The following is a 26,817-nucleotide window of genomic DNA, read 5'->3' as shown; positions in this document are numbered from 1 at the left end:
ACTGCTAATAATTCTAGATGATTTATATGCAGTTTTGTTTGATGTATGTTCCATTGTCCTCTTATGTTGTGTTGATTGAGATGTGCTCCCCACCCTGTCATGGAAGCATCTGTTGTTATTATGTACTGTGGCACTGGGTCTTGGAAAGGCCGCCCTTTGTTTAAATTTATACTGTTCCACCATAGAAGCGAGAGGTAAGTTTGGCGGTCTATTAACACCAGATCTAGAAGGTGACCCTGTGCTTGAGACCACTGTGAGGCTAGGCACTGTTGTAAGGGCCTCATGTGCAGTCTTGCGTTTGGGACAATGGCTATGCATGAGGACATCATGCCTAGGAGCTGTAGTATTGTTCTTGCTTGTATTATTTGATTTGGAGACATGTGTTGAATGACTCTGTTGAAATTGTGAATTCTTTGTGGAGTTGGCGTTGCTACTCCTTTTGTCGTGTCTATTATGGCTCCTAGATATTGCTGTACTTTGCTTGGCTGAATGTTGGATTTTGCAAAGTTGACGGTGAACCCTAGTTTGTAGAGGGTTTGTATGACTTGATTTGTGTGGTTTGAGCATTGTATGAGCGAACTGGTTTTGATTAGCCAGTCGTCTAGATACGGTAATACATGTATTTGCTGCCTTCTGATGTGTGCAGCGACTACTGCTAGGCATTTTGTGAATACCCTTGGAGCGGTTGTTAAACCGAAAGGCAATACTTTGAATTGGTAATGTATTCCTTTGAATACAAACCTTAGATATTTTCTGTGTGATTGATGTATTGGTATATGGAAATATGCGTCTTTGAGGTCTAGGGTTGTCATGTAGTTGTGTTTTTTGAGCAATGGTAACACTTCTTGTAGTGTGACCATGTGAAAGTGGTCTGATTTGATGAATGTGTTTACTACTCTGAGGTCTAGAATTGGTCTCAGTGTTTTGTCCTTTTTTGGTATCAAGAAGTACAGTGAATAAACTCCTGTGTTTATTTGTGTGCTTGGTACTAATTCTATTGCATCTTTTTGCAGTAGTGCTTGAACTTCTATCTCTAGAAGCTGTGAATGGTGTTTTGATAAATTTTGTGATTTTGGTGGTATGTCTGGAGGGAATTGCAGGAATTCTATGCAATAACCATGTTGGATAATTGCTAGGACCCATGTGTCTGTAGTTATTTCCTCCCATGCTTCGAAATATTGACCTATCCTTCCCCCCACTGGTGTTGTGTGGGGGGGGGTGAGTGACGTGTGAGTCACTGCTTGTTGGTAGTGGTTTTGGGGCTTTGAAATCTTCCTCTATTCCTAGGGAATTGCCCTCCTCTATACTGGCCCCGAAAGCCTCCCCTGTACTGTCCCTGGTAGGTGGACGGTGCGGACTGTGAGGTACTGGCTTGTGTGGCCTGACCCCGAAACCCTCCTCTAAAAGGTGTTTTGCGGAAGGTGGTATAAGATCCTCTGCTCTGCGGGGAGTAGAGTGCGCCCATGGCCTTGGCAGTGTCAGTGTCCTTTTTGAGCTTTTCTATGGCTGTGTCGACCTCCAGACCGAAGAGAAGTTTTTCGTTTACTGGCATGTTAAGTACTGCCTGCTGAATTTCTGGCTTGAATCCAGACGTTCGGAGCCATGCGTGCCTACGGATGGTAACCGACGTATTAATGGTCCTTGCGGCTGTGTCTGCTGCATCCATAGAGGAGCGTATTTGATTGTTGGAGATGTTTTGACCCTCCTCAACAACCTGTTTTGCTCTTTTTTGTAGATCTTTTGGGAGATGTTCAATGAGATGCTGCATCTCATCACAGTGGGCTCTGTCGTATCGCGCTAGCAGCGCTTGGGAGTTTGCGATGCGCCACTGGTTTGCTGCCTGGACAGCGACCCTCTTCCCGGCTGCATCGAACTTTCTGCTTTCTTTATCTGGGGGAGGTGCATCCCCAGAAGTGTGTGAATTTGCCCGTTTTCTGGCAGCCCCTACCACCACAGAATCTGGTGGCAGCTGAGAGGTGATGAATACAGGGTCCGTAGGAGGTGCCTTATACTTTTTGTCCACTCTAGGCGTTACTGCCCTACTTTTAACTGGCTCCTTGAAGATCTCCTTTGCATGGCGTAGCATGCCTGGGAGCATAGGCAGGCTTTGGTAGGAGCTGTGGGTGGAGGAGAGGGTGTTAAATAAAAAGTCATCCTCTACTTGTTCAGAGTGTAGTTCCACATTATGGAACTGAGCTGCTCTAGCCACCACTTGTGAATAGGCTGTGCTGTCCTCAGGTGGTGATGGCCTAGTTGGGTATGTGTCTGGGCTGTTATCAGACACTGGTGCATCGTACAAGTCCCACGCGTCTTGATCTTGGTCGTCGTGGCTCATGGCGGTGTGAGCTGGCGAATGTGACGGGGTGTAAGTTGGCGAAGCCAGAGTTACAGGTGGAGGCGAGGGAGGAGGTGTTACCGTCTTTGCTGTTTGTTGCTGAGGAGCCTCTCGTGCTCCAAACTGAAGTGTTCTCTTTCTTTTGACAGGTGGAAGGGTACTGATCTTCCCTGTCCCCTGCTGAATAAAGATACGCTTTTGCGTGTGATCCACTTCAGTGGATTGCAGTTCTTGTTCGAATCTGTGTCTTTTCATTTGTGAAGACATAGAATGTTCTTCAGTATAGGAGCCTGAAACTGGGTCTGTTGGTGCTTTTTTCGGCTCCGAAAACCCTGTTGTTTGTTTTTTCGGCTCCGAGGTAACCTTCCTCTTCTTCTGTGCCGAAAAATCTTGGCCTCTATGGTCTTCGGCGCCACTGTCTCGGCGTCGATCCGTGTCGACACCGAACTCTCGGTGTCGATGCTTCTCTTTAGCACTCTCTCGGTCCCGAGGAGGCTGCGTGCCGGTGTCTCGACCGGAGTCGGACGATCTCGACACTGAATGGGCCTTTTTCGGTGCCGATTGTTGGTCACCGTGAATTTGGGTTGAGCCATGGCCGGTTGGCAGTGGCGTCCCCTGGGCCTTTTTGCCTTTTTTAATTTCTGATCTCGACGTCTTACTCACAGTTTTTGTATTGTCGAGTTCGTCGGAGTCTGAATCCTGGATGGAAAAGGATTCCTCCTGTTCCTCTTCTGTCTCGAACTGCCGATGCTCCTTTGGCGTGGACGCCATCTGCAGTCTTCTCGCACCACGGTCGCGCAGAGTTTTTCGGGACCGGAACGCCCGACAGGCCTCACAGGATTCTTCGCTGTGCTCGGGTGACAGGCACAGGTTACAGACAGAGTGTTGGTCCGTATAGGGATATTTGTTGTGGCATTCAGGGCAGAATCGAAACGGGGTCCGTTCCATCGGCGTCGTTCTCCACGCGGTCGGGCCGACTAGGCCCCGACGGTGTGCCGAAATCTACCCCGAAGGGCACCGAAGCGCTTCGATGTTCAATGCGTCGTCGTATGTGTTTATCTCGAACCGGATCGCAACGATACCGTCGAAAATCTTCAGTTTTCAGCTATCTTTCCGTTCCGAAACTCGGAACGACAGGAACACGTCCGAACCCGATGGCGGAAAGAAAACAATCGAAGATGGAGTCGACGCCCATGCGCAATGAGCACAGAAGGAGGAGTCACTCGGTCCAGTGACTCGAAAACACTTCTTCGAAGAAAAACAACTTGTAACACTCCGACCCAACACCAGATGGCGAGCTATGCAGACCATGTGTATCTACAGCGACAGATGCCATCGAACACAATGTTACAGTGGGAGACCTCCCAACTGGATACAGTCTTGTTTCAGTTCCTAACGCAGACCAGCAGCGGTTCTGGAAACAAGGAGCAGGAGTTGTCTTTCAGAGAGTTTCTTGTAGAGTCTTGCTCGACGAATCTGAAGACCCACCCTCAGGGGAGTCCTTAAATAATCCTAAAGGGGGGTTGGTCACTCTCTGTAGTGGCCCACGTATCAGAGGGGGTCAGGGATGTCATCTAACTGGCCTAACTAGTCAGATGCTCCAAAGGCCCTCTGCCCACCTAGCTACCAAGTTGCAGAATCAACCTGCCATAGGCAGAGCTCTGTTCACCTCCCTAGGGGAGGAGCTGGACAGGGTTATGTTCACTCCCCTGCCCTTTCTGTGGTTTCACACCCAAGCGTGTCCCAGGGGTTCCTGAACTGGTGCAAACTGGATTATGCAAGGAGGGCACCAAATGTGCCCTTCAAAGCAGTCTGGTTGCGCTCAGAGGCCACCCCACCCCAGCCCAGAGACACCTATTTCAAATCAAAGGGAGAGGTGGTCACACCTCTCTCTTACAGGAAATCCTTTGTTCTGCCTTTCCCTGCTCGAGTTAGGCTCATCAGCAGGAGGGCAGAACAGTGTCTGGGTTCAGCAGCAGCGTTGGCTGGAAGCCAGACCCTGTAAGACTGCACAGGCAGAACTAAGGGATCCCCTAAGGAACCCCCAGAGTACATGGGATCATGCAACTAGCACTGGAATCGGTTTAGTTGCATGATTCCAACATGTTTGATACCAAACATGACTAGGTTCGGAAAAGCCATTACGTAGTTGGACCACTCATGTTGACCAGTGTCTACTATATACCTTAAGATGGCTTCCTCGCACTTACAAAGCCAAGGAAATGGAGGCTGGGGTTTGGAGGGGTACCTTGCTCATGCAAGAGTATCCTCACACTTGGGAACATGCACCCTATCCTTGGGCTGAAGGATCTACCAGAGGGTAACTTACAGAGTCCAAGTGCAGTGACCGCGATATAAGGCAAGCCTTATAGCTAAAGTGAAAGGTGCATGCACCATTCACACAGGCTGCAATGGCAGACATGCAGACAGTTTGCAGGGGCTCCCATGGGTTGCATAATACATGCTACGCTCATGGGAGACCCCTGGTGTACCAATGCCCTGGGTACGTAAGTACCATATACTAGGGACTTACATGGGTGTACCAGTATGCCAATTGAGGGGTGTAAAAGTTTACCAGCAACCAAATTTAAAGGAGAAAGCACAGACACTGATTAGCAAGATCCCAGTGTATTACAGTCTAAACAAACTGACACTAGGAAAAAAGTGGGGGTAACCATGTCAGAAAGATGCTACTTTCCTACACTCTGCACCCGAGCTCCCTAGCCCAGGTCCAAGATCATTGGCTGTGCTCCCTTTCTCCAAGGACCCTAACAAGCCAGACCACCCGTTAGGAGCTCCCAGACTTGTCCCTATCTCTCCCTCTGCAGCCTGTTGCTAGTTGAACCCCCCAAACTGTGCAGTGGGCAAGGCACCCAACCCATCCGGCACCTCTGTATCTGGACGATGCAGGGCAGGTAAAACTGATCTGCTTATGCTTCTTGTGACCTTTCGCCCCCTAGCACCTTACAACCAAAAGGGGACCCCTTAGACCAGTCTGCAAAGACCCCTATGTAGTAATTGTACTTTTCCCAATTAAAGTCTTATACACGAAAAAGTGCATATGAGCTAATTTGTTACTTACTTGCTAAAATTGATTCGCTGCAACAGTACTTACCTTCTCTGAAGGTTTTCTGGTGTTGAATCATTATGTAAAAGTATTTATATTTTTCTACAAATTGGTCTTCAGTTTCTTCTTGTGTGTGTGTCTCATTTACAGACTCTGTGTGTTCAACAAATGCTTAGCACTACCCTGTGATAAGCCTAAACTGCTCACCCACTCTACCGCAAAAAAGAGCATTTGGGATTATTACAGTAACCACTGTAAATCAATTAGGGTCGCCTGGACTATCTACATAAAGTCCCGATACATTGGTACACTACACATATAGTCAGCTTCCTACAGCCTTATCAAAAGAAACAGCTCTTTACAGCAATGTCGCAAAAGAGGCAATCTTCAGGTGGTCCTGCAATCATATACAGTAGACTCCTCAACTGAACACAAGCTGCAGTCACCAAGCTCAGAGGTACCCCCGCAGGAAATTAAAGAGCAGCTGCAACAAGTATCTGTTTTTTTTCTCTTTTTTTTAATGAAAGGTTAATAAGCTTTAGTCTAAAACCTGACTTCTCTGTTTATGATCACTTGCAGATGGTGTGGCATCTCACCAAACAAAGCATGCAAGCACAGTCAACTCCGAAGCACCAAATACATCAGTCGCAGGGGCGAATCACAAGCATCACAACCTTCCACCGCTTGCAATACTTAAACCACCTTAGAAGAAAATATGGTAATGTAAAACATGGGCATTTTTGTCAGGAAAGCTATTGCAAAATGTACTTAAATGCAAAGCTCTTGCAACCAGGGGCACAGATTACTATAATCTAATGTACTGTCAGCAGCAGGAACCTGCAGAAAGAAGCACACCCAAGTAGAAATACAGAGGTATTTTGTACCAGAGACATATTCACATATAGAAAAAGCTCACCTTGACTTGTCTCGCCTGGCTAATAACACACGGCAAGCTAAAAAGCTGCTGAACAAATGCTTTTAGCTCCTCCACTGTCAGCTTGGTCCTTGTTCGCCCATTATCTGGTTGACTGAGCCTGCTGTAAAACAAAATCATGTATCTATTGGGGATAGGTAAACTAAAGCAAACTAGGTTTGCACCCAATACCACATAAACAAATAAAATAGGCTTACTTATTCGCCCATAAGCCACCACCTTTGCCCAATTTTAATATGAATAACCTAAGAGCAAGTTTTGGTCAGGTCTACAACGCTATGGAACATGTTTGTGATTCTGAACATGCAGGTACCTATATTTAAAAGAAGATCAAAGGCACAAAGTCCGGCACCTGGGCTACAGCTCCTGGCTATCCATATTTAAAGATAATGATGTTATAATATAGTGGTGCAGCAAACTAGACCATTGACACAGAAGCATCAATGTCACACAAATCTGATATTTTTGATATGTGCTGCATGGTACCAATGTGACACGTAGGTAGCCCATGGCCTGGGACCCAGGAGACAATTTTGTGTAGGAATGATGCACAGAAGGGTAAAGAAAGAAAAAACAATACTGATTGTAATTAACAGTTGTTACTAAGCACGATTAATGAAAAACAACATTGTTTTAACTGCGGTATATTGTTCTCAAAATAAACCCAAAAAGATTGCATGCTTTTAAAGCATACCTTTCTTATGTTTATATGCTGCTCACCTTCTTTATCAGCCTTTCCAACTAACAGTTTCTAGGTATATATGTCTTGTTACGTTCACCCTGGCATTTGAAGATCCCACCAGGTGCTGGTTGATCATACAAATGCCATGAATGTTGATTCACTTCCAAAGGCGAAGATCCTGCTGGCACAACACACAGACCCCAGTCTGCCCAGTTTGTTGCAATACCACTTAGCGGTCATGTCGTCTGCACTTGCTACCCCTTGCGAGTCAGAAGGAAAGCTTTAATGGCAAGCAAATTGCCCCCAGCTCTAGTAGGTTGATGAGGAGGTGAGCCTCTGCCAGAGACCGGAGTCCTGCAATCTCCACCTCTCCCAGATGACTTCCACAACTCAGCAACGATTCATCTGTCACAATTGTTAAGTTTGAGTGGGGTTAGGAGAGGGGTCTGACGCAGTTCAATTTCGGTTGAGTAACCACCACTGCATATATTTAGCATTCTCCTTCAACACCCTGATTGAAACTGACAGATATCATTGGTGCTGAGCCCAATGAGAATTCAGATCCCACTGCAGCCCCCACATGTGCCACCTGACTTGATCGACAAGCAGGATGCAGGAGGCCTAGAAGCCTCAAAGCTGCTCTCACTGAGACCCGGGTCAAAGGTTGAAACATTGGGATCATAGCCCAAATGTACAGGACTCAATGAAGTGGAGCCATAGCTCAAAAGAGTATCATATCCAGGATGACTCAGCTGCATCGAAGGAGACAGGTGTGATTTTGGCACATTGATGGAAAAACCCAATGATGTCAGCAGGTCAGCTGCTGTCTGCAGATGTTTTGCAACAGCTTGAGGCAAGCCCACCTTCAGTAGCCAGTCACCGAGGTATGGGAAGAATGGTATTCCCAAGCTCTGCAGATGGGCTGTGATCATCACCTTTGTGAACACCTCAGGTGTGCAGTTCAAGGCCAAAGGGGAATATGGAGAACTGAAAGTGCTCATGTTCCACTTGAAACCGCAGGTAGTGCTTGTGGGACTGCAGGATTGGGATGTGGTAGTATGCATCCCAAGCCCAATACTACTAGTCTACCGGATCGATGGCAGAGAGAACTTTGGTCAGAATGAGCTTCCTGAAATTGTCTTTTCTTAAGAAGAAATTCAGCCATAGAAGATATAGTATTGGGACAATGGCCTCCATCCTTTTTTGGTATGAGAAAGAAACAGGAGTAACAACAAGAAGTCCTGGTTTCTGAAACAGGCACCCTCTCTATTGCTTCCTTAGCCAAAAGAGCTATAACTTCGGCTTTGGAGTACGGATAAATGGTCCTCCAAGAGATGTTGGGGTGTAGATGGAACATCTGTCGGGAGAACAGGTAAGGAAGGGTAGAAATTAAGCTTGTTCCATAATCTTGAGTGCCCATTGATCCACGGGAATGCTCATTCAACCAAGGAGGTAAAAGGAAATTCAACCTCCAACCTGGAGATTGAAGGATGTAAGGGTCAAAATGAAGGGGTTTTGATGCAGCTGCTGAAGTTGGTCTGGGGTTTGGGCAGAACGTTCCCTTGAGGACCTGAATGCTTTTGCCCTGTTCCCAGACCACAGCCTCTAAAGGACTGGGAGGTGTGCTGCAAATGAGACAAACGTGGTCTCTTAAGTCTGCCTCTTCCAAAGTCACAGAAATGGCATTGATGCTGAAGAAGCTGACTGAGCCTAACCCAGAGAGCAAGCAGCAGCCATGCTCTCTCAAATTCTTTCCAGGGCTGAATCCGCCTTTGCCCAAATTCTTTCCAGGGCTGAATCCGCCTTTGCCCCGAATAACATCGAGCCAGCTAAAGGCATAGCCATCAGTGAGATGGCTGTACATCTGTGAAGAATGTTGCTGGGTGCATCCAAGCATTGGGTCTAAGCACCACACTGGTACCAACTGCCCTCCTTAGACAGTCAGTTGTATCCAGGTCCCAATTTAATGGAAGATTTTGCAGCATCCAGACCGTCAGCAACTAACTGTTATAGCAGCAGTCTAGCCTCATCTGGGACAGCAGGTAGCACATTAAGTAACTTACAAACTATGAATTGGAGTATCTCAGAGATCTAAGGGCTAAACTGGCAGAAAACAAATATTCTTCTTTGATTTTCTATCAGGGGAAGGGGTAGGAAAAGCATTAGGACTGGTATGGCTTGTAGAAGCTAGTACCACAAGGCTTTCAGGCATCAGCTGCTGTAAAAGGAAAAACGGTTTCTCACAATTTGTCTATTTACTGGTGGGCAAGATGCTGGTTTAATCCAGGTGCACCACTAACACATTGGTCAGAGCCCCACTCAATGGCAATATATAACTCATTTAAGGAATGTGCTGGGTCTAACACCTCTGTCAACAAAGTAGTCTTCAGTGGGTCAAACAAGATCAAGGGTTTCTGCTGCTCTCCTTATAAATGCAGCAAAGAAGGCTGTCTCCTCTGTGGGCATAGCAAGAATATGTAATGCCAGCCCAATTTTAGGTGAAGTGTGTTATCCGGTTTCATTTGATAAATTCTTCACAATACCACCCTGAGCAGAAGGTTGATTTTCTAACAGATACTCCTACCTACAAAAAAAAATCTGGCTCAGATTGAGCATAAACCCTATTGGTCGGAGAAGCACTGGCCTCAAGTCCAGCAGTATAAATGGATATTCAACTGGCCACATTGATTTAGGCACCATGGAGCCAAACGGGGCAACCGCATACAGAGGACGGTGCCAACGGTGTCGTCTGGTCTGGATTTAATGGACTGGGAACCAGAATCATCCTTAACCTTGGAATGAGGTCAAGAGGCACAGCAGATAGTGAAGATTTATCCAAAATGGTAACTCCGTCTAAATTGTTAAACGCAGTTGCAGGCCCCCTTCCAATTCATGGCAGAACATGGATCCAGTTTGCTACCAAAAATGTTATCCATAGCTAGCTTAAGCTGTTGGAGTTCATCCAGCATCGCCAACTGAACAGCAGGAATTCGGAATGAAAACAGCACTGGAGCCAGTGCAGGAGAGGAACAACTTTTTAACCTAGACATACCTGGTGTGTTGCGTTACTCCGAGTGGCATGAGTGACCCAAGTCAGGAAAGCCATGCTTGGATTTTTTATGCTTCTGCTTCAACTTACTTGACATGGAGGAGGTCCAATCACACGAACAACCTAGGAAATGAGAGTGAGTCCTCACCCTCGACTTCAACCAAGACAGCTGTGCTGTAGACTTCAAACAGGAGCTAGTTTTAAATTTCTGCATCTCCACAACAGCCAATTTAGCCTTGGGTTCATAGATGGTCTTTTGGTTCATCTTGGCACACGGTAAACATGACTGAGTCATGGCCACAGGCAGGATATAGATCACACTCAGTTTAAATACAACTGGTTTAGGTGACATTTCTGCAAACTTTTGGGGAAAAAGTCCAAGACAATTGCAATCTGTCAAATGACAAGTGAAGTTCCAGATCTGCCTCAGTTGGCACGTTAAAAAAGGAACAGACACCAGCATGAGCAGGTGATGTCTATATACTGATCCAGACGCCATATTCACGTGAGACGAATCGGCATGCGGTAGCACAACTCCACCAGCAGACACTAGAGGGAATCACTATGCAAAAGTTTCCAGATCCAGTATGACGCCTAGGTATATTCAAAAGGTGAGGAATCTGCAGCAACAATTCTCTGTCTGCAATGTGAATGTACCAACATCCACAGAGAAATCGTACAACAGAAAGAGCTTTGACTAAGGTCCAGAGAAGAGACACATTTAAAGCCTTTCACGACTGATCATCCATTGTTTAGGGCTCAGCATGTTGTGCACTATAGCAAAGCCTTAAACTATGATTGTATCTTACCACAGATCAAAGATGTCTGGGTTGGAAACATCCTTAACAGCACGTCCCTAAGGATGCAAACATTTCCCACACAAGCGTAACCACGCTTGCCTGAAGAACGCATGGCATTTTCTCTATGCCTTAACCACGCATGTGCTCAACTATCCAAATGCATGGTTAAGGCACGGAAAAAGCCATGCGTTGCTTGGGAGAGGAAGACGCGGTGAGGTAAATGGGGAATGGAGCAGTGGTGGGGGGTGGATTAAGTGATTGGGGTGAGAGGGGGGGATTGGGAATTTTTTATTTTTTTTAAGAGGTGGGGGTTCAGGTATTTTTTTAAGGGCTTAGGGCAGGTGTTGGGCTATTTCTTTTTTTTTTTTTTAGGGGTTTGAGCATTTATTTTATTTAGGAAGCTGGCTCTTTATATGATATACCAAATTTAGGTATACTGTGCAAACAGTCCAGGGGTTCCCTTACTAGTGGACAGGGGCTTGCTCTAGCAATCCCACAGTTATCTTCTAGGGGGTAGTGTGGTTGAGAAGTCTCGAGCTTATCAGAGAGGAGTGAGAGGCATCTGCAAATACACACACATTCAAAAAATGAGACACACAACTCATAAGGAGACCCACACCAATTTACGAAAATACCAAGTAACTTTATATAAGTTTCAGCATCAGAATCAATTCTTTCATTTTGTAGGAAAATCTTTACAGTTTAGAGAAGTCAAAACTGGCAATTCTTGAAAGCTGCAATGTTATCCTAAGGAGGAAGAACAAATACGGCATATAGGTAGAGTACAGCGACTTATAGGACCAGTCTCCTGGACTTAAGGTGATTATGGGGCAAGGAATAAGGCCACACCAAGAGGTCACACAAGGCGGCACTGGGGCGGCTGGGTGCAGAGGTGTAGTACATCGTCAGGTGCCCAATGGGGATCTGTCTGGCTGAACAGAGGCGGCAGGTTAGGACAGGGGGTCCAATCAGGGTGAGTCACCAAGTGGGTTTGATTCTTGCAATGCTCAGTCTGGGGTGTCCGGGTGCAGAGGGTTTTAGGACCATTGGGTGTCAGTAATCATCAGTGGCTGTTGCAGTGGAGGGGGACCCAAAGAAACAGGTTGCAGGAATGGACTAGGAGACCAGTTTGGGTGAACCAACAAGTGGGCTCAACTCTCACAAGTCAGGGGGACACAAAGACACCAGTGGTCCTCTTCTCCTCAGTCCGGGGCGTCTGGGTGCAGTGGACCATCAAGTTGCCATCACCAGAGGTGGTCGCAGTCGAGGGGACCCTGCACGGAGAGGCCGTAGGAGTCTCTGTGAAGGTCGAAGTGGGGAAACCCACAATGGACTTTGTATCTGGAGAGGCTGGAGACTATGCTGGCACCACTGGCCTACTTCAACTCTGGCTTGGGGGGAATGGGGGGGACGGGGACGGGGACAAGTGCAGTGGCGGTCTACGGCATCAGGTTTTAGCAGTCTGTTTCTTGGGTGCCTGCACAGGTGCAGGGAAGCAGCTCCACTGCTCCACAGGAGGTTCTTGTGCTGGGGTTAAGGCTGGCAGTCTTTCTGGGCTTTTGGAAGTTTCAGCAACTGGAGGATGAGGACTTTTTCTTAAAATTGTCAAAGTCAACAGGCAGGCTGGCAGGGTTGGTGCTGAGTCAGATACTGATATTCAGTTCTTGCCTTATGCGTCTTTTGGGTGTTCTTCTTCAGGTCAGCAGGGATCCGATTTCCTGGTGACAGGGGCTCCCCTAAATACTGAATTCAGGTGTGTTAGGGGAGTGTAGGGTAGTAGCCAATGGGCTACTTACCCCTGGGGTCACTACCCCCCCCCATATCACCGCTTCTTGTGGGAAGTGGGCATAACTCTGTCCCAGAGTTCCTAATTCTGCCAACACCAAGATGGCAGATATCTAAATGTTGTGTCCTCATCAGACAGCTCACTTTAGGGGTGGGACTGACCTGAGCGGTGGACACACCTCTCTGAATACTAACTTTTCAGCTTGTCTAGGTGCCAAATGGGCTTTTAGATTGGGGTATCAGCATCTCTCTTTTGAGCGAAGCAACATTTGCATACCAAGGGCGGTGGGCTTCTTTGAAGGGGGTTGAGAGCAAAGGCCCTCCCCTTTAGGGGTCAGAAACGTGTATGGTGGTGCAGGCTAGTTAGAACTAGTCCTCCAGCACACAGATAAAAGGCAGGTTTTTCAGGGGGGCACTCCTAAGGTACCCTCTGAGTGCATGTATTATTAAATCCATAACTGGTATCAGTGAGGGTTTATTGATACAAGATGTTTGATACCAAACATCCCTATTTTCAGTGAAGTCATCATGTAGCTCGGGAACTCGTATTGACCAGTGCCCAGCACATGTACTTAAAATGGCTTCCCTGCTCACTCACTATGTCCAAGAATCGATAAAGTCATAGCAGGGGTATTTCTGCTCATGCAGATATGCCCTCACATGTAATATAATGCACCCTGCCTAAGGGTTGTAAGTCCTGTTGTAGGGGTGATACATGCAGTGTTTAGGGGACATGGCACACAGGCAATGTACCACTTTGTGTTTTTTTCACTTTGAGCGGCACCAAAACTAGCAGCCTGCAATGTTAATCTGCATGTGCTAGGTGAGGGATCCCTGAGGGTGACACAATACATGTTGCAGCCCTTGGGGACCCTCTTTGGTGCCCAGGCACTAAGTACCAGGTGTAGCATTTACTAGGGACTTATAGGGATGCCAAATGTATGGCCAACTGGGCAACAGTTGCACAGTTTTAAGGAAAGAGGTCTGGCCCTGGGACCTGGTTAGCAGGAACCCAGTGCACTTTCAGTCAAAACTGCTTCAAATACCAGGCAAAAAGTGGGAATTTACAATGTCAACAAGCATTGGCAAAGCCAATAGATCTCGCCTATATAAGAGTGTTTGACTTTGGGAATGTGTTTGCCATGTTGTACACCAGTGTGACTGCTGTTCTGTGTGGCTAAAAGTGAGTGGCATGGAGTGTGGGGGGAAGTGATGAGCAGAGTGGAGCAGAGCTCATTGGCACAGAGTTGTGGAGTTGAGTAGAATAGGGTGGAGTGGATTGGAGTGGATTGAGGCAGTGGGGTGGATTGGATTGGAGTAGAGTTGGCTGTAGTGGGGGGATTGGAGTGGGGTGTGTTGGATTGATTTGGGGTGGATCATGAGTGCAGTGGATCGCATTGAGGTGGGGCGGACTGCATTGAGATGGGGTGGATGAACTGGGTTGGAGTGCGGTGAACTGAACTGGGATGGAGTAGGGTGGACTGGATTGGGGTGCATTGCAGTGGATTGGATTGGCGTGGGGTGGGTGGATTGGAGTGAAATGGAATGGGGTGGATGGATTGGAGAGAAGTGGATGGAGCTGGGGTGTGGTGGTTTGAATTAGGGTAGTGGGGGTAGAATGGAGTAGAGTGGAGTGAAATGAGTTGGGTGGAGTGTAGTGGACTGAATTAGGGTGGGGTGACTGCATTGGGGTGGGGTGGAATGAATGGGGTGGAGTGGACTGAAGTGAGATGGGGTGGGGTGGATTGGAAAGGGGTGGCTTTGGAGTGGGGTGAATTGCACTGAGGTGAGGTGGATTGGATTGGCATAGGTAATCTGGAGTGGGGTGGAATGAATTGGGGTTGATCAGAATGGGGCAGACTGAACTGAATGGCGTGGACTGGACTGAGTGGCATGGACTGGCGTTGAGTGGGGTGGATTCATTTGACTGAGTGTGGTGGAGTCAGGTGAATTGGGGTGGGGTGGATTCAAATGGGTTGGATTGGATTGGATCACAGTGGATTAGATTGGTGTGGGGTGGACTGGATTGGAGTGGTATGGATTGCACAGAGATGAAGTGTATTGCACTGGCGTGAGGTGGATTGGATTAGCTTGAGGTGGACTGGATTGGAGTGGGGTGGACTGGATTAGTGTGGGGTGGGTTGTACTGGATTGGAGTGGGGTAAATTGGACAGGAGTGGGGTGGATTAATGTGGACTTGATTGGAGTAGTGTGGATTGGAGTGGGTGGACTGGAGTGGGTGGACTGGGTTTGAGTGGACTGGAGTAGGGTGGGTTGGGATAGAATGGAGTGAGTTGGATTGGAGTGGGGTGGATCGAAATGGAGTGTAGTGGGGGGGCTTGGAATGGAGAGGGTGAACAGTAGTGGGGTGGATTGTAATGAGTGGGTAGACAGGACATGGCTGGATTGAATTGGTGTCTGGTGGACTGGAAAGCAGTGGGTGGATTGTGGTGGACTGCAGTGGGGTGAATTGGGATGGAGTGAATTGGATTGAGGTGAGCTGGATTGGAGTGGGGCGAATTGGAGTGGGGCAGAATATTTTGGATTGGAGTAGTTTGTTGGAGAATGGAGTGGGGCGGGTTGAAGTGCTGCAGGTTGTTTTGGATTGAAGTGGGGCAGAATTGGGTGGGGCAGACTGAAATGGATTGGAGTGTGGCAGATTGTTTTGGATTAGAGTGGAGCAAGACTGGAATGGGGAAGATTAAAGTAGAACAGATTGTTTTTGTATTGGAGTGAGGAAGACTTGAGTGGGGCTGATTGTTTGGGATTGGAGTGTGGCTGACTGTATTAGTGTGGATTGGACTGGGGTGGGTGGATTGGATTGGAGTTGGGTGTAATGGGTTGGAGGTGGGTGGAATGGACGTGTGGGGTTGGATTGGATTGGTGTGGGGTGCACTGAGATGGCGTGGGGTGGATTGGATTGAGGTGAGGTGGACTGAATTGGAGTGGGGTGAATTGGGTTGGGGTGAGGTGGATTGGAATGGAGTGGGGTGTAGGAAACTACCCTCTTTGTGGCATGGTTCCCCCACTTTTTGCCTGCCATCAGTGTGTTTTGACTGTGTTTATTGGGATCCTGCAAACCAGGAACCCAGTTACTGGGGTTTCACCCTCTAAATTCTGTTGCCTAGGACTTTGCACACCACATAATTGGCATACTGGCACCCCCATACAAGTCGCTAGTATAGGGTGCTTAGGTACCCAGGGCACTGGGGCACCAGGGGTTCTCCATGGGCTGAAGCATGTATTGTGCCACCCATGGGAGCCCATGCAAAATGTGTCTGCAGGCCTGCCATTGCAGCCTGTGTGAATTGGTGCATGCACCCTTTCAATACAGGTCACTGCACCAGGTCACTGTAAGTCACCCATTTGGCAGGCCCTCCTAGCCCAAAGGGCAGGGTGCAGGTACCTATGTGTGAGGGCACCCCTGCATGAGCAGAGGTGCCCCTATGAACTCCATCTCCATTTCCCTGGACTTTGTAAGTGCGGGAAGCCATTTTACCTGCGTACTGGACACACCTGTGTCCAGCTACATAATGGTAACTCCGAACCTGGGCATGACTGGTATCAAACATATCAGAATCAGATCCCAGTACTGTTGTCAGTATTGGTTGTATGATTCGAGGCACTCTGGAGGCTCCTTAGAGTACCCCCAACTTTGCTCCTACCAGTCATCTGGGGTTTTCCAGGCAGTCCAAGCTACTGCCACCCAACAAACAGGTTTCTGCCTTCCTGCTGCTTAGCCAGCTCAAGCAGAGGAAGACAGAACAAAGGATTCCCTTTGGGAGAGAGAGGCAATACCCTCTCCCTTTGCAAATAGGTGTTACGTGGCATGGGAGGAATTGCCTCCCCAAGCCACCAGTATGCTTTGAAGGGCACATTTGGTGCCCTCCTTGCATAAACCTGTTTGTACCAGTCCAAGGACCACAGATCCCTGCTCTGGCGCGTAACTGAACAATGGAAAGAGGGGTAACCACTTCGCGGTCCATCACCACCCAGGGGTGGTGCCCAGAGCTCCTCCCGGTGGCCCTTTGATTCTGTCATTTTGAATCCAAGGTGGGCAGAGGCCCCTGGGAGCATCTGAGTGGCCAGGTCATGCAGGTGATGTCACAGCTCCCTCATGATAGGTGGTCACTCTGCTAGGCGGCGAATTCCCCTTCCTGGGCTATTTAGGGTCTCCCTTCAGGGTGGGTCTTCAGATTCAACGTGCAAGATTCCAGCAGGACTCTTCTGCATCATCTACTTCATTTTCTGGTCACTGGGACTGCAACTGGACCCTCCAGGAACTGACAATATGCAACTACAGCAACAAGACTGCTCTGCAACATTGTTTCTCTGGCTCCTTCCAGCAACTGTAACATTTCCCCAGCTGTGCATCCTCTGAGGGCGACGAGTCTTCAGCCTGCACAAGAAGGAATCTCCCTTGGAGTGAAGGAGTCACTCCCCTGCATCCACAGGCCCCAACTGCAACGACATCCGGCTATGTGAATCTTCTCTCCTGCAACAATGCGAGGATCCTGCAACACAGGTGGTGGTCCGGAGTGGTCCCCTCGGTCCTCTGCACCAGCTGTCCAACTTGGGAGATGGTGAGCCCTTGCGTCTCCTTGCAGGACAGCACCCCTGTGCACTGCAACTCTTGCAGCTGCCAAGGCTTGTTTGTTCCTCCTCCAAGGGATTTTCAGGCTCCGTGTAGCGTCGGCCTCCCGCACTCCTCCCTGCAAAGCACAGTCTCCTGTCTGCTGCTCCAGCAACGTGAGACTCCTTTACAGGTGTGCTGAATGGGACTCACTGCAACTCCTGTGCCTCCTGCCTGTGGGGGCTGCATCCTCGTCTTCCGACTCACCTCACTGCTGAGGGTCACCTGGGACTCCCCTCCTTGGGTTGAGTTCCCGACAGCTCTGCAAATCGTCATCTGCGACGTTTGCCTTTGCCAAGGCTTGCTGGTGTCTTTCCAACACTACTGACTGCAACTCTTCTTCCGTCACGGGACATCGCCTGCATCTTCTCCTGCTCCAGTGCTGCACAGCCGACTCCTTGTCTCCATCGTCGACCTGGTCCTGCATCTCCAGAAGGGTGGGTAGTTGCTGCTGCCCCAAATGGAGTGGGTCCCCTTCTTTTGCAGGTCCTCTTCTGTCAGGATCCACCTTTGGTTTCTTCCAGTCTTGCACAGTCCTTTTCCAAACCTTACCTTTGGGCATGGGGGGAAAACTGGTACTTCTCTCCTGGTCACTGGGGGGCACCATGGTACTTACCTTTTGGGGTTCCTAGTTCCTCCAGCTCCCCTCTACCAATTCCATTTCCTTGGGTGGGGGACTGCCTTTCACATTCCACTTACTTAGTATATGGTTTGGAAGCCCCCTAGGGCATTCACTATTTTCCATTGTTTTACAATTTGCTATTGCTTTCTATGCTAATCACTGACTTCTAATGTGTATATAATTGTGTGTTTGCTCACCTCCTAGTGGAGTATTGCCTATACAGTATTTTAGCATTTGTGTTACAAAAATAAAGTACCTTTATTTTTGTGCACTGTCCAATTCATTTATGTGTGTGAGTGCTGTGTGATTTTAGTGGTATTGCATAAGCTTTGCATGTCTCCTAGATAAGTATTGGGTGCTCATCCACAGCTACCACTAGAGAGCCCTGACTTTCTAGACATGGTCTACACTTCATTGTTAGGGGTTACCTGGACCTGGTATGGGGTGAAAACACAATAGGTGCTCACCACACACACCAGGCCAGCTTCCTACATGGGGCATACTGTTTTGGATTGTAGTTGGGCAAATTGGAGTGGGGTAGACTAGAGTGGGACAAATTGTTTTGGATTTGAGAGGGTGTAGGAAGCTGGCTCTCTATATAGTGCACTAAAATGAAGTAGACTGTTGTAAGGAAATGCCTCCTTGGCATGGTTGCCCCCTGACTTTTTGCCTTTGCTGATGCTATGTTTACAATTGAAAGTGTGCTGAGGCCTGCTAACCAGGCCCCAGCACCAGTGTTCTTTCCCTAACCTGTACTTTTGTATCCACAATTGGCAGACCCTGGCATCCAGATAAGTCCCTTGTAACTGGTACTTCTAGTACCAAGGGCCCTGATGCCAAGGAAGGTCTCTAAGGGCTGCAGCATGTCTTGTGCCACCCTGGAGACCTCTCACTCAGCACAGACACACTGCTTGCCAGCTTGTGTGTGCTAGTGAGGACAAAACGAGTAAGTCGACATGGCACTCCCCTCAGGGTGCCATGCCAGCCTCTCACTGCCTATGCAGTATAGGTAAGACACCCCTCTAGCAGGCCTTACAGCCCTAAGGCAGGGTGCACTATACCATAGGTGAGGGTACCAGTGCATGAGCATGGTACCCCTACAGTGTCTAAGCAAAACCTTAGACATTGTAAGTGCAGGGTAGCCATAAGAGTATATGGTCTGGGAGTCTGTCAAACACGAACTCCACAGCACCATAATGGCTACACTGAAAACTGGGAAGTTTGGTATCAAACTTCTCAGCACAATAAATGCACACTGATGCCAGTGTACATTTTATTGCAAAATACACCCCAGAGGGCACCTTAGAGGTGCCCCCTGAAACTTAACCGACTGTCTGTGTAGGCTGACTAGTTCCAGCAGCCTGCCACACCAGAGACATGTTGCTGGCCCCATGGGGAGAGTGCCTTTGTCACTCTGAGGCCAGTAACAAAGCCTGCACTGGGTGGAGATGCTAACACCTCCCCCAGGCAGGAGCTGTGACACCTGGCGGTGAGCCTCAAAGGCTCACCCCTTTGTCACAGCCCAGCAGGGCACTCCAGCGTAGTGGAGTTGCCCGCCCCCTCCGGCCACGGCCCCCACTTTTGGCGGCAAGGCTGGAGGGAACAAAGAAAGCAACAAGGAGGAGTCACTGGCCAGTCAGGACAGCCCCTAAGGTGTCCTGAGCTGAGGTGACTCTGACTTTTAGAAATCCTCCATCTTGCAGATGGAGGATTCCCCCAATAGGGTTAGGATTGTGACCCCCTCCCCTTGGGAGGAGGCACAAAGAGGGTGTACCCACCCTCAGGGCTAGTAGCCATTGGCTACTAATCCCCCAGACCTAAACACGCCCTTAAATTTAGTATTTAAGGGCTACCCTGAACCCTAGAAAATTAGATTCCTGCAACTACAAGAAGAAGGACTGCCTAGCTGAAAACCCCTGCAGAGGAAGACCAGAAGACGACAACTGCCTTGGCTCCAGAAACTCACCGGCCTGTCTCCTGCCTTCCAAAGATCCTGCTCCAGCGACGCCTTCCAAAGGGACCAGCGACCTCGACATCCTCTGAGGACTGCCCCTGCTTCGAAAAGACAAGAAACTCCCGAGGACAGCGGACCTGCTCCAAGAAAAGCTGCAACTTTGTTTCCAGCAGCTTTAAAGAACCCTGCAAGCTCCCCGCAAGAAGCGTGAGACTTGCAACACTGCACCCGGCGACCCCGACTCGGCTGGTGGCGATCCAACACCTCAGGAGGGACCCCAGGACTACTCTAAGACTGTGAGTACAAAAACCTGTCCCCCCTGAGCCCCCACAGCGCCGCCTGCAGAGGGAATCCCGAGGCTTCCCCTGACCGCGACTCTTTGAATCCTAAGTCCCGACACCTGGGAGAGACCCTGCACCCGCAGCCCCCAGGACCTGAAGGACCGGACTTTCACTGGAGGAGTGACCCCCAGGAGTCCCTCTCCCTTGATCAAGTGGAGGTTTCCCCGAGGAACCCCCCCCTTGCCTGCCTGCAGCGCTGAAGAGATCCCTAGATCTCCCATTGACTTCCATTACAAACCCGACGCTTGTTTCTACACTGCACCCGGCCGCCCCCGCGCTGCTGAGGGTGAAATTTCTGTGTGGGCTTGTGTCCCCCCCGGTGTCCTACAAAATCCCCCTGGTCTGCCCTCCGAAGACGCGGGTACTTACCTGCAAGCAGACCGGAACCGGGGCACCCCCTTCTCTCCATTCTAGCCTATGCGTTTTGGGCACCACTTTGAACTCTGCACCTGACCGGCCCTGAGCTGCTGGTGTGGTGACTTTGGGGTTGCTCTGAACCCCCAACGGTGGGCTACCTTGGACCAAGAACTAAGCCCTGTAAGTGTCTTACTTACCTGGTTAACCTAACAAATACTTACCTCCCCTAGGAACTGTGAAAATTGCACTAAGTGTCCACTTTTAAAATAGCTATTTGTGAATAACTTGAAAAGTATACATGCAATTTTGATGATTTGAAGTTCCTAAAGTACTTACCTGCAATACCTTTCGAATGAGATATTACATGTAGAATTTGAACCTGTAGTTCTTAAAATAAACTAAGAAAAGATATTTTTCTATATAAAAACCTATTGGCTGGATTTGTCTCTGAGTGTGTGTACCTCATTTATTGTCTATGTGTATGTACAACAAATGCTTAACACTACTCCTTGGATAAGCCTACTGCTCGACCACACTACCACAAAATAGAGCATTAGTATTATCTATTTTTACCACTATTTTACCTCTAAGGGGAACCCTTGGACTCTGTGCATGCTATTCCTTACTTTGAAATAGTACATACAGAGCCAACTTCCTACATTGGTGGATCAGCGGTGGGGTACAAGACTTTGCATTTGCTGGACTACTCAGCCAATACCTGATCACACGACAAATTCCAAAATTGTCATTAGAAATTGATTTTTGCAATTTGAAATTTTTCTAAATTCTTAAAAGTCCTGCTAGGGCCTTGTGTGTTAAGTCCCTGTTTAGCATTGTCTTTTAGAGTTTAAAAGTTTGTTAAAAGTTTGAAATTAGATTCTAGAAACAGTTTTAGATTCTTTAAAAAGTCTTCCAACTCTTAGCAAAATAATGTCTGATACAGAGATGAATGTGGTGGAACTCGACACCACACCTTACCTCCATCTTAAGATGAGGGAGCTAAGGTCTCTCTGTAATATCAAAAAAATAACCATTGGCTCCAGACCTACCAAAATTCAGCTCCAGGAGCTGTTGGCAGAGTTTGAAAAAGCCAACCCCTCTGATGATGACCTCACAGAGGAAGAAATTAGTGACTTGGAGGCCAATGTCCCTCCTCCAGTCCTAAATAGGGAGAACAGGACCCCTCAAGTCCTGTCTCCAACTGTGTTAGTCAGAAATAGTGAGTCCCTCACAGGAGGGTCCCACATTTCTGAAATCACTGAGGATGCTCTCAGTGAAGATGACCTCCTGTTAGCCAGGATGGCCAAAAGATTGGCTTTAGAGAGACAGCTCCTAGCCATAGAAAGGGAAAGACAAGAGATGGGCCTAGGACCCATCAATGGTGGCAGCAATATAAATAGGGTCAGAGATTCTCCTGACATGTTAAAAATCCCCAAAGGGATTGTGACAAAATATGAAGATGGTGATGACATCACCAAGAGGTTCACAGCTTTTGAGAGGGCTTGTGTAACCAGAAAAGTGAACAGGTCTCACTGGGGTGCTCTCCTTTGGGAAATGTTCACCTGAAAGTGTAGGGATAGACTCCTCACACTCTCTGGAAAAGATGCAGAATCTTATGACCTCATGAAGGGTACCCTGATTGAGGGCTTTGGATTCTCCACTGAGGAGTACAGGATTAGGTTCAGGGGGGCTCAAAAATCCTCGAGCCAGACCTGGGTTGACTTTGTTGACTACTCAGTGAAAACACTAGATGGTTGGATTCAAGGCAGTGGTGTAAGTAATTATGATGGGCTGTACAATTTATTTGTGAAAGAACACCTATTGAGTAATTGTTTCAATGATAAACTGCATCAGCATCTGGTAGACCTAGGACCAATTTCTCCCCAAGAATTGGGAAAGAAGGCGGACCATTGGGTCAAGACAAGGGTGTCCAAGACTTCAACAGGTGGTGACCAAAAGAAAGGGGTCACAAAGACTCCCCAGGGGAAGGGTGATGAGACAACCAAAACTAAAAATAGTAAAGAGTCTTCTACAGGCCCCCAAAAACCTGCACAGGAGGGTGGGCCCAGAGCCTCTTCACAAAACAATGGGTACAAGGGTAAAAACTTTGATCCCAAAAAGGCCTGGTGTCATAGCTGTAAACAGCATGGACACCAAACTGGAGACAAGGCCTGTCCCAAGAAAGGTTCCACTCCAAACTCCCATCCAGGTAACACTGGTATGGCTAGTCTCCAAGTGGGATCAACAGTGTGCCCAGAGCAAATCAGGGTCCACACTGAAGCTACTCTAGTTTCTGAGGGTGGGGTGGATTTGGCCACACTAGCTGTCTGGCCGCCTAACATGCAAAAATACAGACAGCAACTCTTAATTAATGGGATTAGAATAGAGGGCCTGAGGGATACAGGTGCCAGTGTCACCATGGTGACAGAGAAACTGGTTTCCCCTGGCCAATACCTGACTGGAAAAACTTACACAGTCACCAACGCTGACAATCAGAGAAAAGTACATCCCATGGCAATGGTTACTTTAGAATGGGGAGGGGTCAATGGCCTGAAACAGGTGGTGGTCTCCTCAAATATCCCAGTGGACTGTCTGCTTGGAAATGACCTGGAGTCCTCAGCATGGGCTGAGGTAGAACTAAAAACCCATGCAGCAATGCTGGGTATCCCTGAACTGGTGTGTGTGAAAACAAGAGCACAATGCAAGGCACAGGGTGAAAAAGTAGAGCTGGAGTCTGGAAAAATGGCCCAGCCTACCAAGAGAACAGGAAAGTCAGTTGGGAAACCAACTGCAACACAGCAAAAGAAAGGGAACCTCTCTTCTCAGGAAGAAGTTCTGCCCTCTGAGGGAACTGAGCCTTTGGAGCTTGAACCTTATCAGGTTGAGCTCTTAGGCCCAGGGGGACCCTCAAGGGAGGAGCTGTGTAGGGGACAAGAAACCTGCCCCTCTCTTGAAGGCCTTAGGCAGCAAGCTGCTGAAGAGTCCAAGGGCAAGAAAAATGGAACACATAGGGTCTATTGGGAAGATGGACTCCTGTACACTGAGGCCAGAGACCCCAAACCTGGTGCCACTAGGAGAGTGGTAGTGCCTCAGCTGTTCAGAGAGTTCATCCTAACATTGGCCCATGACATTCCCCTTGCTGGACATTTGGGACAAACCAAGACGTGGGAGAGGTTAGTCAACCACTTCTACTGGCCCAATATGTCCAACATGGTTAAGGAGTTTTGCCTCTCCTGCCCCACCTGTCAAGCCAGTGGTAAGACAGGTGGACATCCAAAGGCCCCCCTCATTCCACTTCCAGTGGTGGGGGTTCCCTTTGAAAGAGTGGGTGTGGACATAGTTGGTCCACTAGAACCTCCCACAGCCTCAGGAAATATGTATATCCTGGTAGTAGTGGATCATGCTACCAGGTATCCTGAAGCTATTCCCCTTAGGTCGACTACTGCCCCTGCAGTAGCCAAGGCCCTCATTGGTATCTTTACCAGAGTGGGTTTCCCTAAGGAGGTGGTGTCTGACAGAGGTACCAACTTCATGTCAGCATACCTAAAGCACATGTGGAATGAGTGTGGAGTGACTTATAAATTCACTACACCATACCACCCACAAACTAATGGCTTGGTTGAGAGATTCAACAAGACATTAAAAGGCATGATCATGGGGCTCCCAGAAAAACTCAAAAGGAGGTGGGATGTCCTCTTGCCATGTCTGCTTTTCGCTTACAGAGAGGTGCCACAGAAGGGAGTAGGATTCTCACCCTTTGAACTTCTGTTTGGTCATCCTGTAAGGGGACCACTTGCCCTTGTTAAAGAAGGCTGGGAGAGACCTCTCCATGAGCCTAAACAGGACATAGTGGACTATGTACTTGGCCTTCGCTCTAGAATGGCAGAGTACATGGAAAAGGCAACCAAAAACCTTGAGGCCAGCCAACAGCTCCAGAAGTTTTGGTATGACCAAAAGGCTGCACTGGTTGAGTTCCAACCAGGGCAGAAAGTCTGGGTTCTGGAGCCTGTGGCTCCCAGGGCACTCCAGGACAAATGGAGTGGCCCTTACCCAGTGCTAGAAAGGAAGAGTCAGGTCACCTACCTGGTGGACCTGGGCACAAGCAGGAGCCCCAAGAGGGTGATCCATGTGAACCGCCTTAAGCTCTTCCATGACAGGGCTGATGTGAATCTGTTGATGGTAACAGATGAGGATCAGGAGGCAGAGAGTGAACCTCTCCCTGACCTTCTGTCATCAGACCCAAAAGATGGCACAGTAGATGGAGTGATCTACTCAGACACCCTCTCTGGCCAACAGCAAGCTGATTGTAGGAGAGTCCTACAACAGTTTCCTGAACTCTTCTCCTTAACCCCTGGTCAGACACACCTGTGTACCCATGATGTGGACACAGGAGACAGCATGCCTGTCAAAAACAAAATCTTTAGACAGTCTGACCATGTTAAGGAAAGCATCAAGGTGGAAGTCCACAAGATGCTGGAATTGGGAGTAATTGAGCGCTCTGACAGCCCCTGGGCTAGCCCAGTGGTCTTAGTCCCCAAACCTCACACCAAAGATGGAAAGAAAGAAATGAGGTTTTGTGTGGACTACAGAGGGCTCAATTCTGTCACCAAGACAGATGCTCATCCAATTCCTAGAGCTGATGAGCTCATAGATAAATTAGGTGCTGCCACATTCTTAAGTACCTTTGACTTGACAGCAGGGTACTGGCAAATAAAAATGGCACCTGGAGCAAAAGAGAAAACAGCATTCTCCACACCTGATGGGCATTATCAGTTTACTGTTATGCCCTTTGGTTTAAAGAATGCCCCTGCCACCTTCCAAAGGTTGGTGAATCAAGTCCTTGCTGGCTTGGAGTCCTTTAGCACAGCGTATCTTGATGATATTGCTGTCTTCAGCTCCACCTGGCAGGATCACCTGGTCCACCTGAAGAAGGTTTTGAAGGCCCTGCAATCTGCAGGCCTCTCTATCAAGGCATCCAAATGCCAGATAGGGCAGGGAACTGTGGTTTACTTGGGCCACCTTGTAGGTGGAGGCCAAGTTCAGCCACTCCAACCCAAGATCCAGACTATTCTGGACTGGGTAGCTCCAAAAACCCAGACTCAAGTCAGGGCATTCCTTGGCTTGACTGGGTATTACAGGAGGTTTGTGAAGGGATATGGATCCATTGTGACAGCCCTCACTGAACTCACCACCAAGAAAATGCCCAAGAAAGTGAACTGGACTGTGGAATGCCAACAGGCCTTTGACACCCTGAAACAAGCAATGTGCTCAGCACCAGTTCTAAAAGCTCCAGATTATTCTAAGCAGTTCATTGTGCAGACTGATGCCTCTGAACATGGGATAGGGGCAGTTTTGTCCCAAACAAATGATGATGGCCTTGACCAGCCTGTTGCTTTCATTAGCAGGAGGTTACTCCCCAGGGAGCAGCGTTGGAGTGCCATTGAGAGGGAGGCCTTTGCTGTGGTTTGGTCCCTGAAGAAGCTGAGACCATACCTCTTTGGGACTCACTTCCTAGTTCAAACTGACCACAGACCTCTCAAATGGCTGATGCAAATGAAAGGTGAAAATCCTAAACTGTTGAGGTGGTCCACCTCCCTACAGGGAATGGACTTTATAGTGGAACACAGACCTGGGACTGCCCATGCCAATGCAGATGGCCTTTACAGGTTCTTCCACTTAGAAAATGAAGACTCTCTTGGGAAAGGTTAGTCTCATCCTCTTTCGTTTGGGGGGGGGGGGTTGTGTAAGGAAATGCCTCCTTGGCATGGTTGCCCCCTGACTTTTTGCCTTTGCTGATGCTATGTTTACAATTGAAAGTGTGCTGAGGCCTGCTAACCAGGCCCCAGCACCAGTGTTCTTTCCCTAACCTGTACTTTTGTATCCACAATTGGCAGACCCTGGCATCCAGATAAGTCCCTTGTAACTGGTACTTCTAGTACCAAGGGCCCTGATGCCAAGGAAGGTCTCTAAGGGCTGCAGCATGTCTTGTGCCACCCTGGAGACCTCTCACTCAGCACAGACACACTGCTTGCCAGCTTGTGTGTGCTAGTGAGGACAAAACGAGTAAGTCGACATGGCACTCCCCTCAGGGTGCCATGCCAGCCTCTCACTGCCTATGCAGTATAGGTAAGACACCCCTCTAGCAGGCCTTACAGCCCTAAGGCAGGGTGCACTATACCATAGGTGAGGGTACCAGTGCATGAGCATGGTACCCCTACAGTGTCTAAGCAAAACCTTAGACATTGTAAGTGCAGGGTA

At 48.5% G+C, this 26,817-nt stretch overlaps 1 protein-coding gene across 5 annotated transcripts in view; it reads right to left on the bottom strand.

Moving 5' to 3' along the window:
• KDM5A (lysine demethylase 5A) overlaps window positions 1–26,817 on the bottom strand; it is a 610,286-nt gene that overhangs the window by 298,088 nt on the left and 285,381 nt on the right. For all 5 annotated transcript variants that reach the window (XR_011202239.1, XM_069228130.1, XM_069228132.1 and 2 more), the window contains one exon: window positions 6,319–6,439. Coding sequence is in view for 4 of the 5 variants with exons in the window: in XM_069228130.1 (XP_069084231.1) it covers window positions 6,319–6,439 (121 nt within the window). In the remaining variant the exon portion in view is untranslated. The remainder of the gene's footprint in view (window positions 1–6,318; window positions 6,440–26,817) is intronic.

Source organism: Pleurodeles waltl, chromosome 4_1, assembly GCF_031143425.1.
Source record: "Pleurodeles waltl isolate 20211129_DDA chromosome 4_1, aPleWal1.hap1.20221129, whole genome shotgun sequence".
In the NCBI taxonomy this organism is placed as follows: Eukaryota; Metazoa; Chordata; class Amphibia; order Caudata; family Salamandridae; genus Pleurodeles; species Pleurodeles waltl.
The sequence above is the reverse complement of the archived record's forward strand: the minus strand, read 5'-3'. Positions and strand labels throughout refer to the sequence as shown.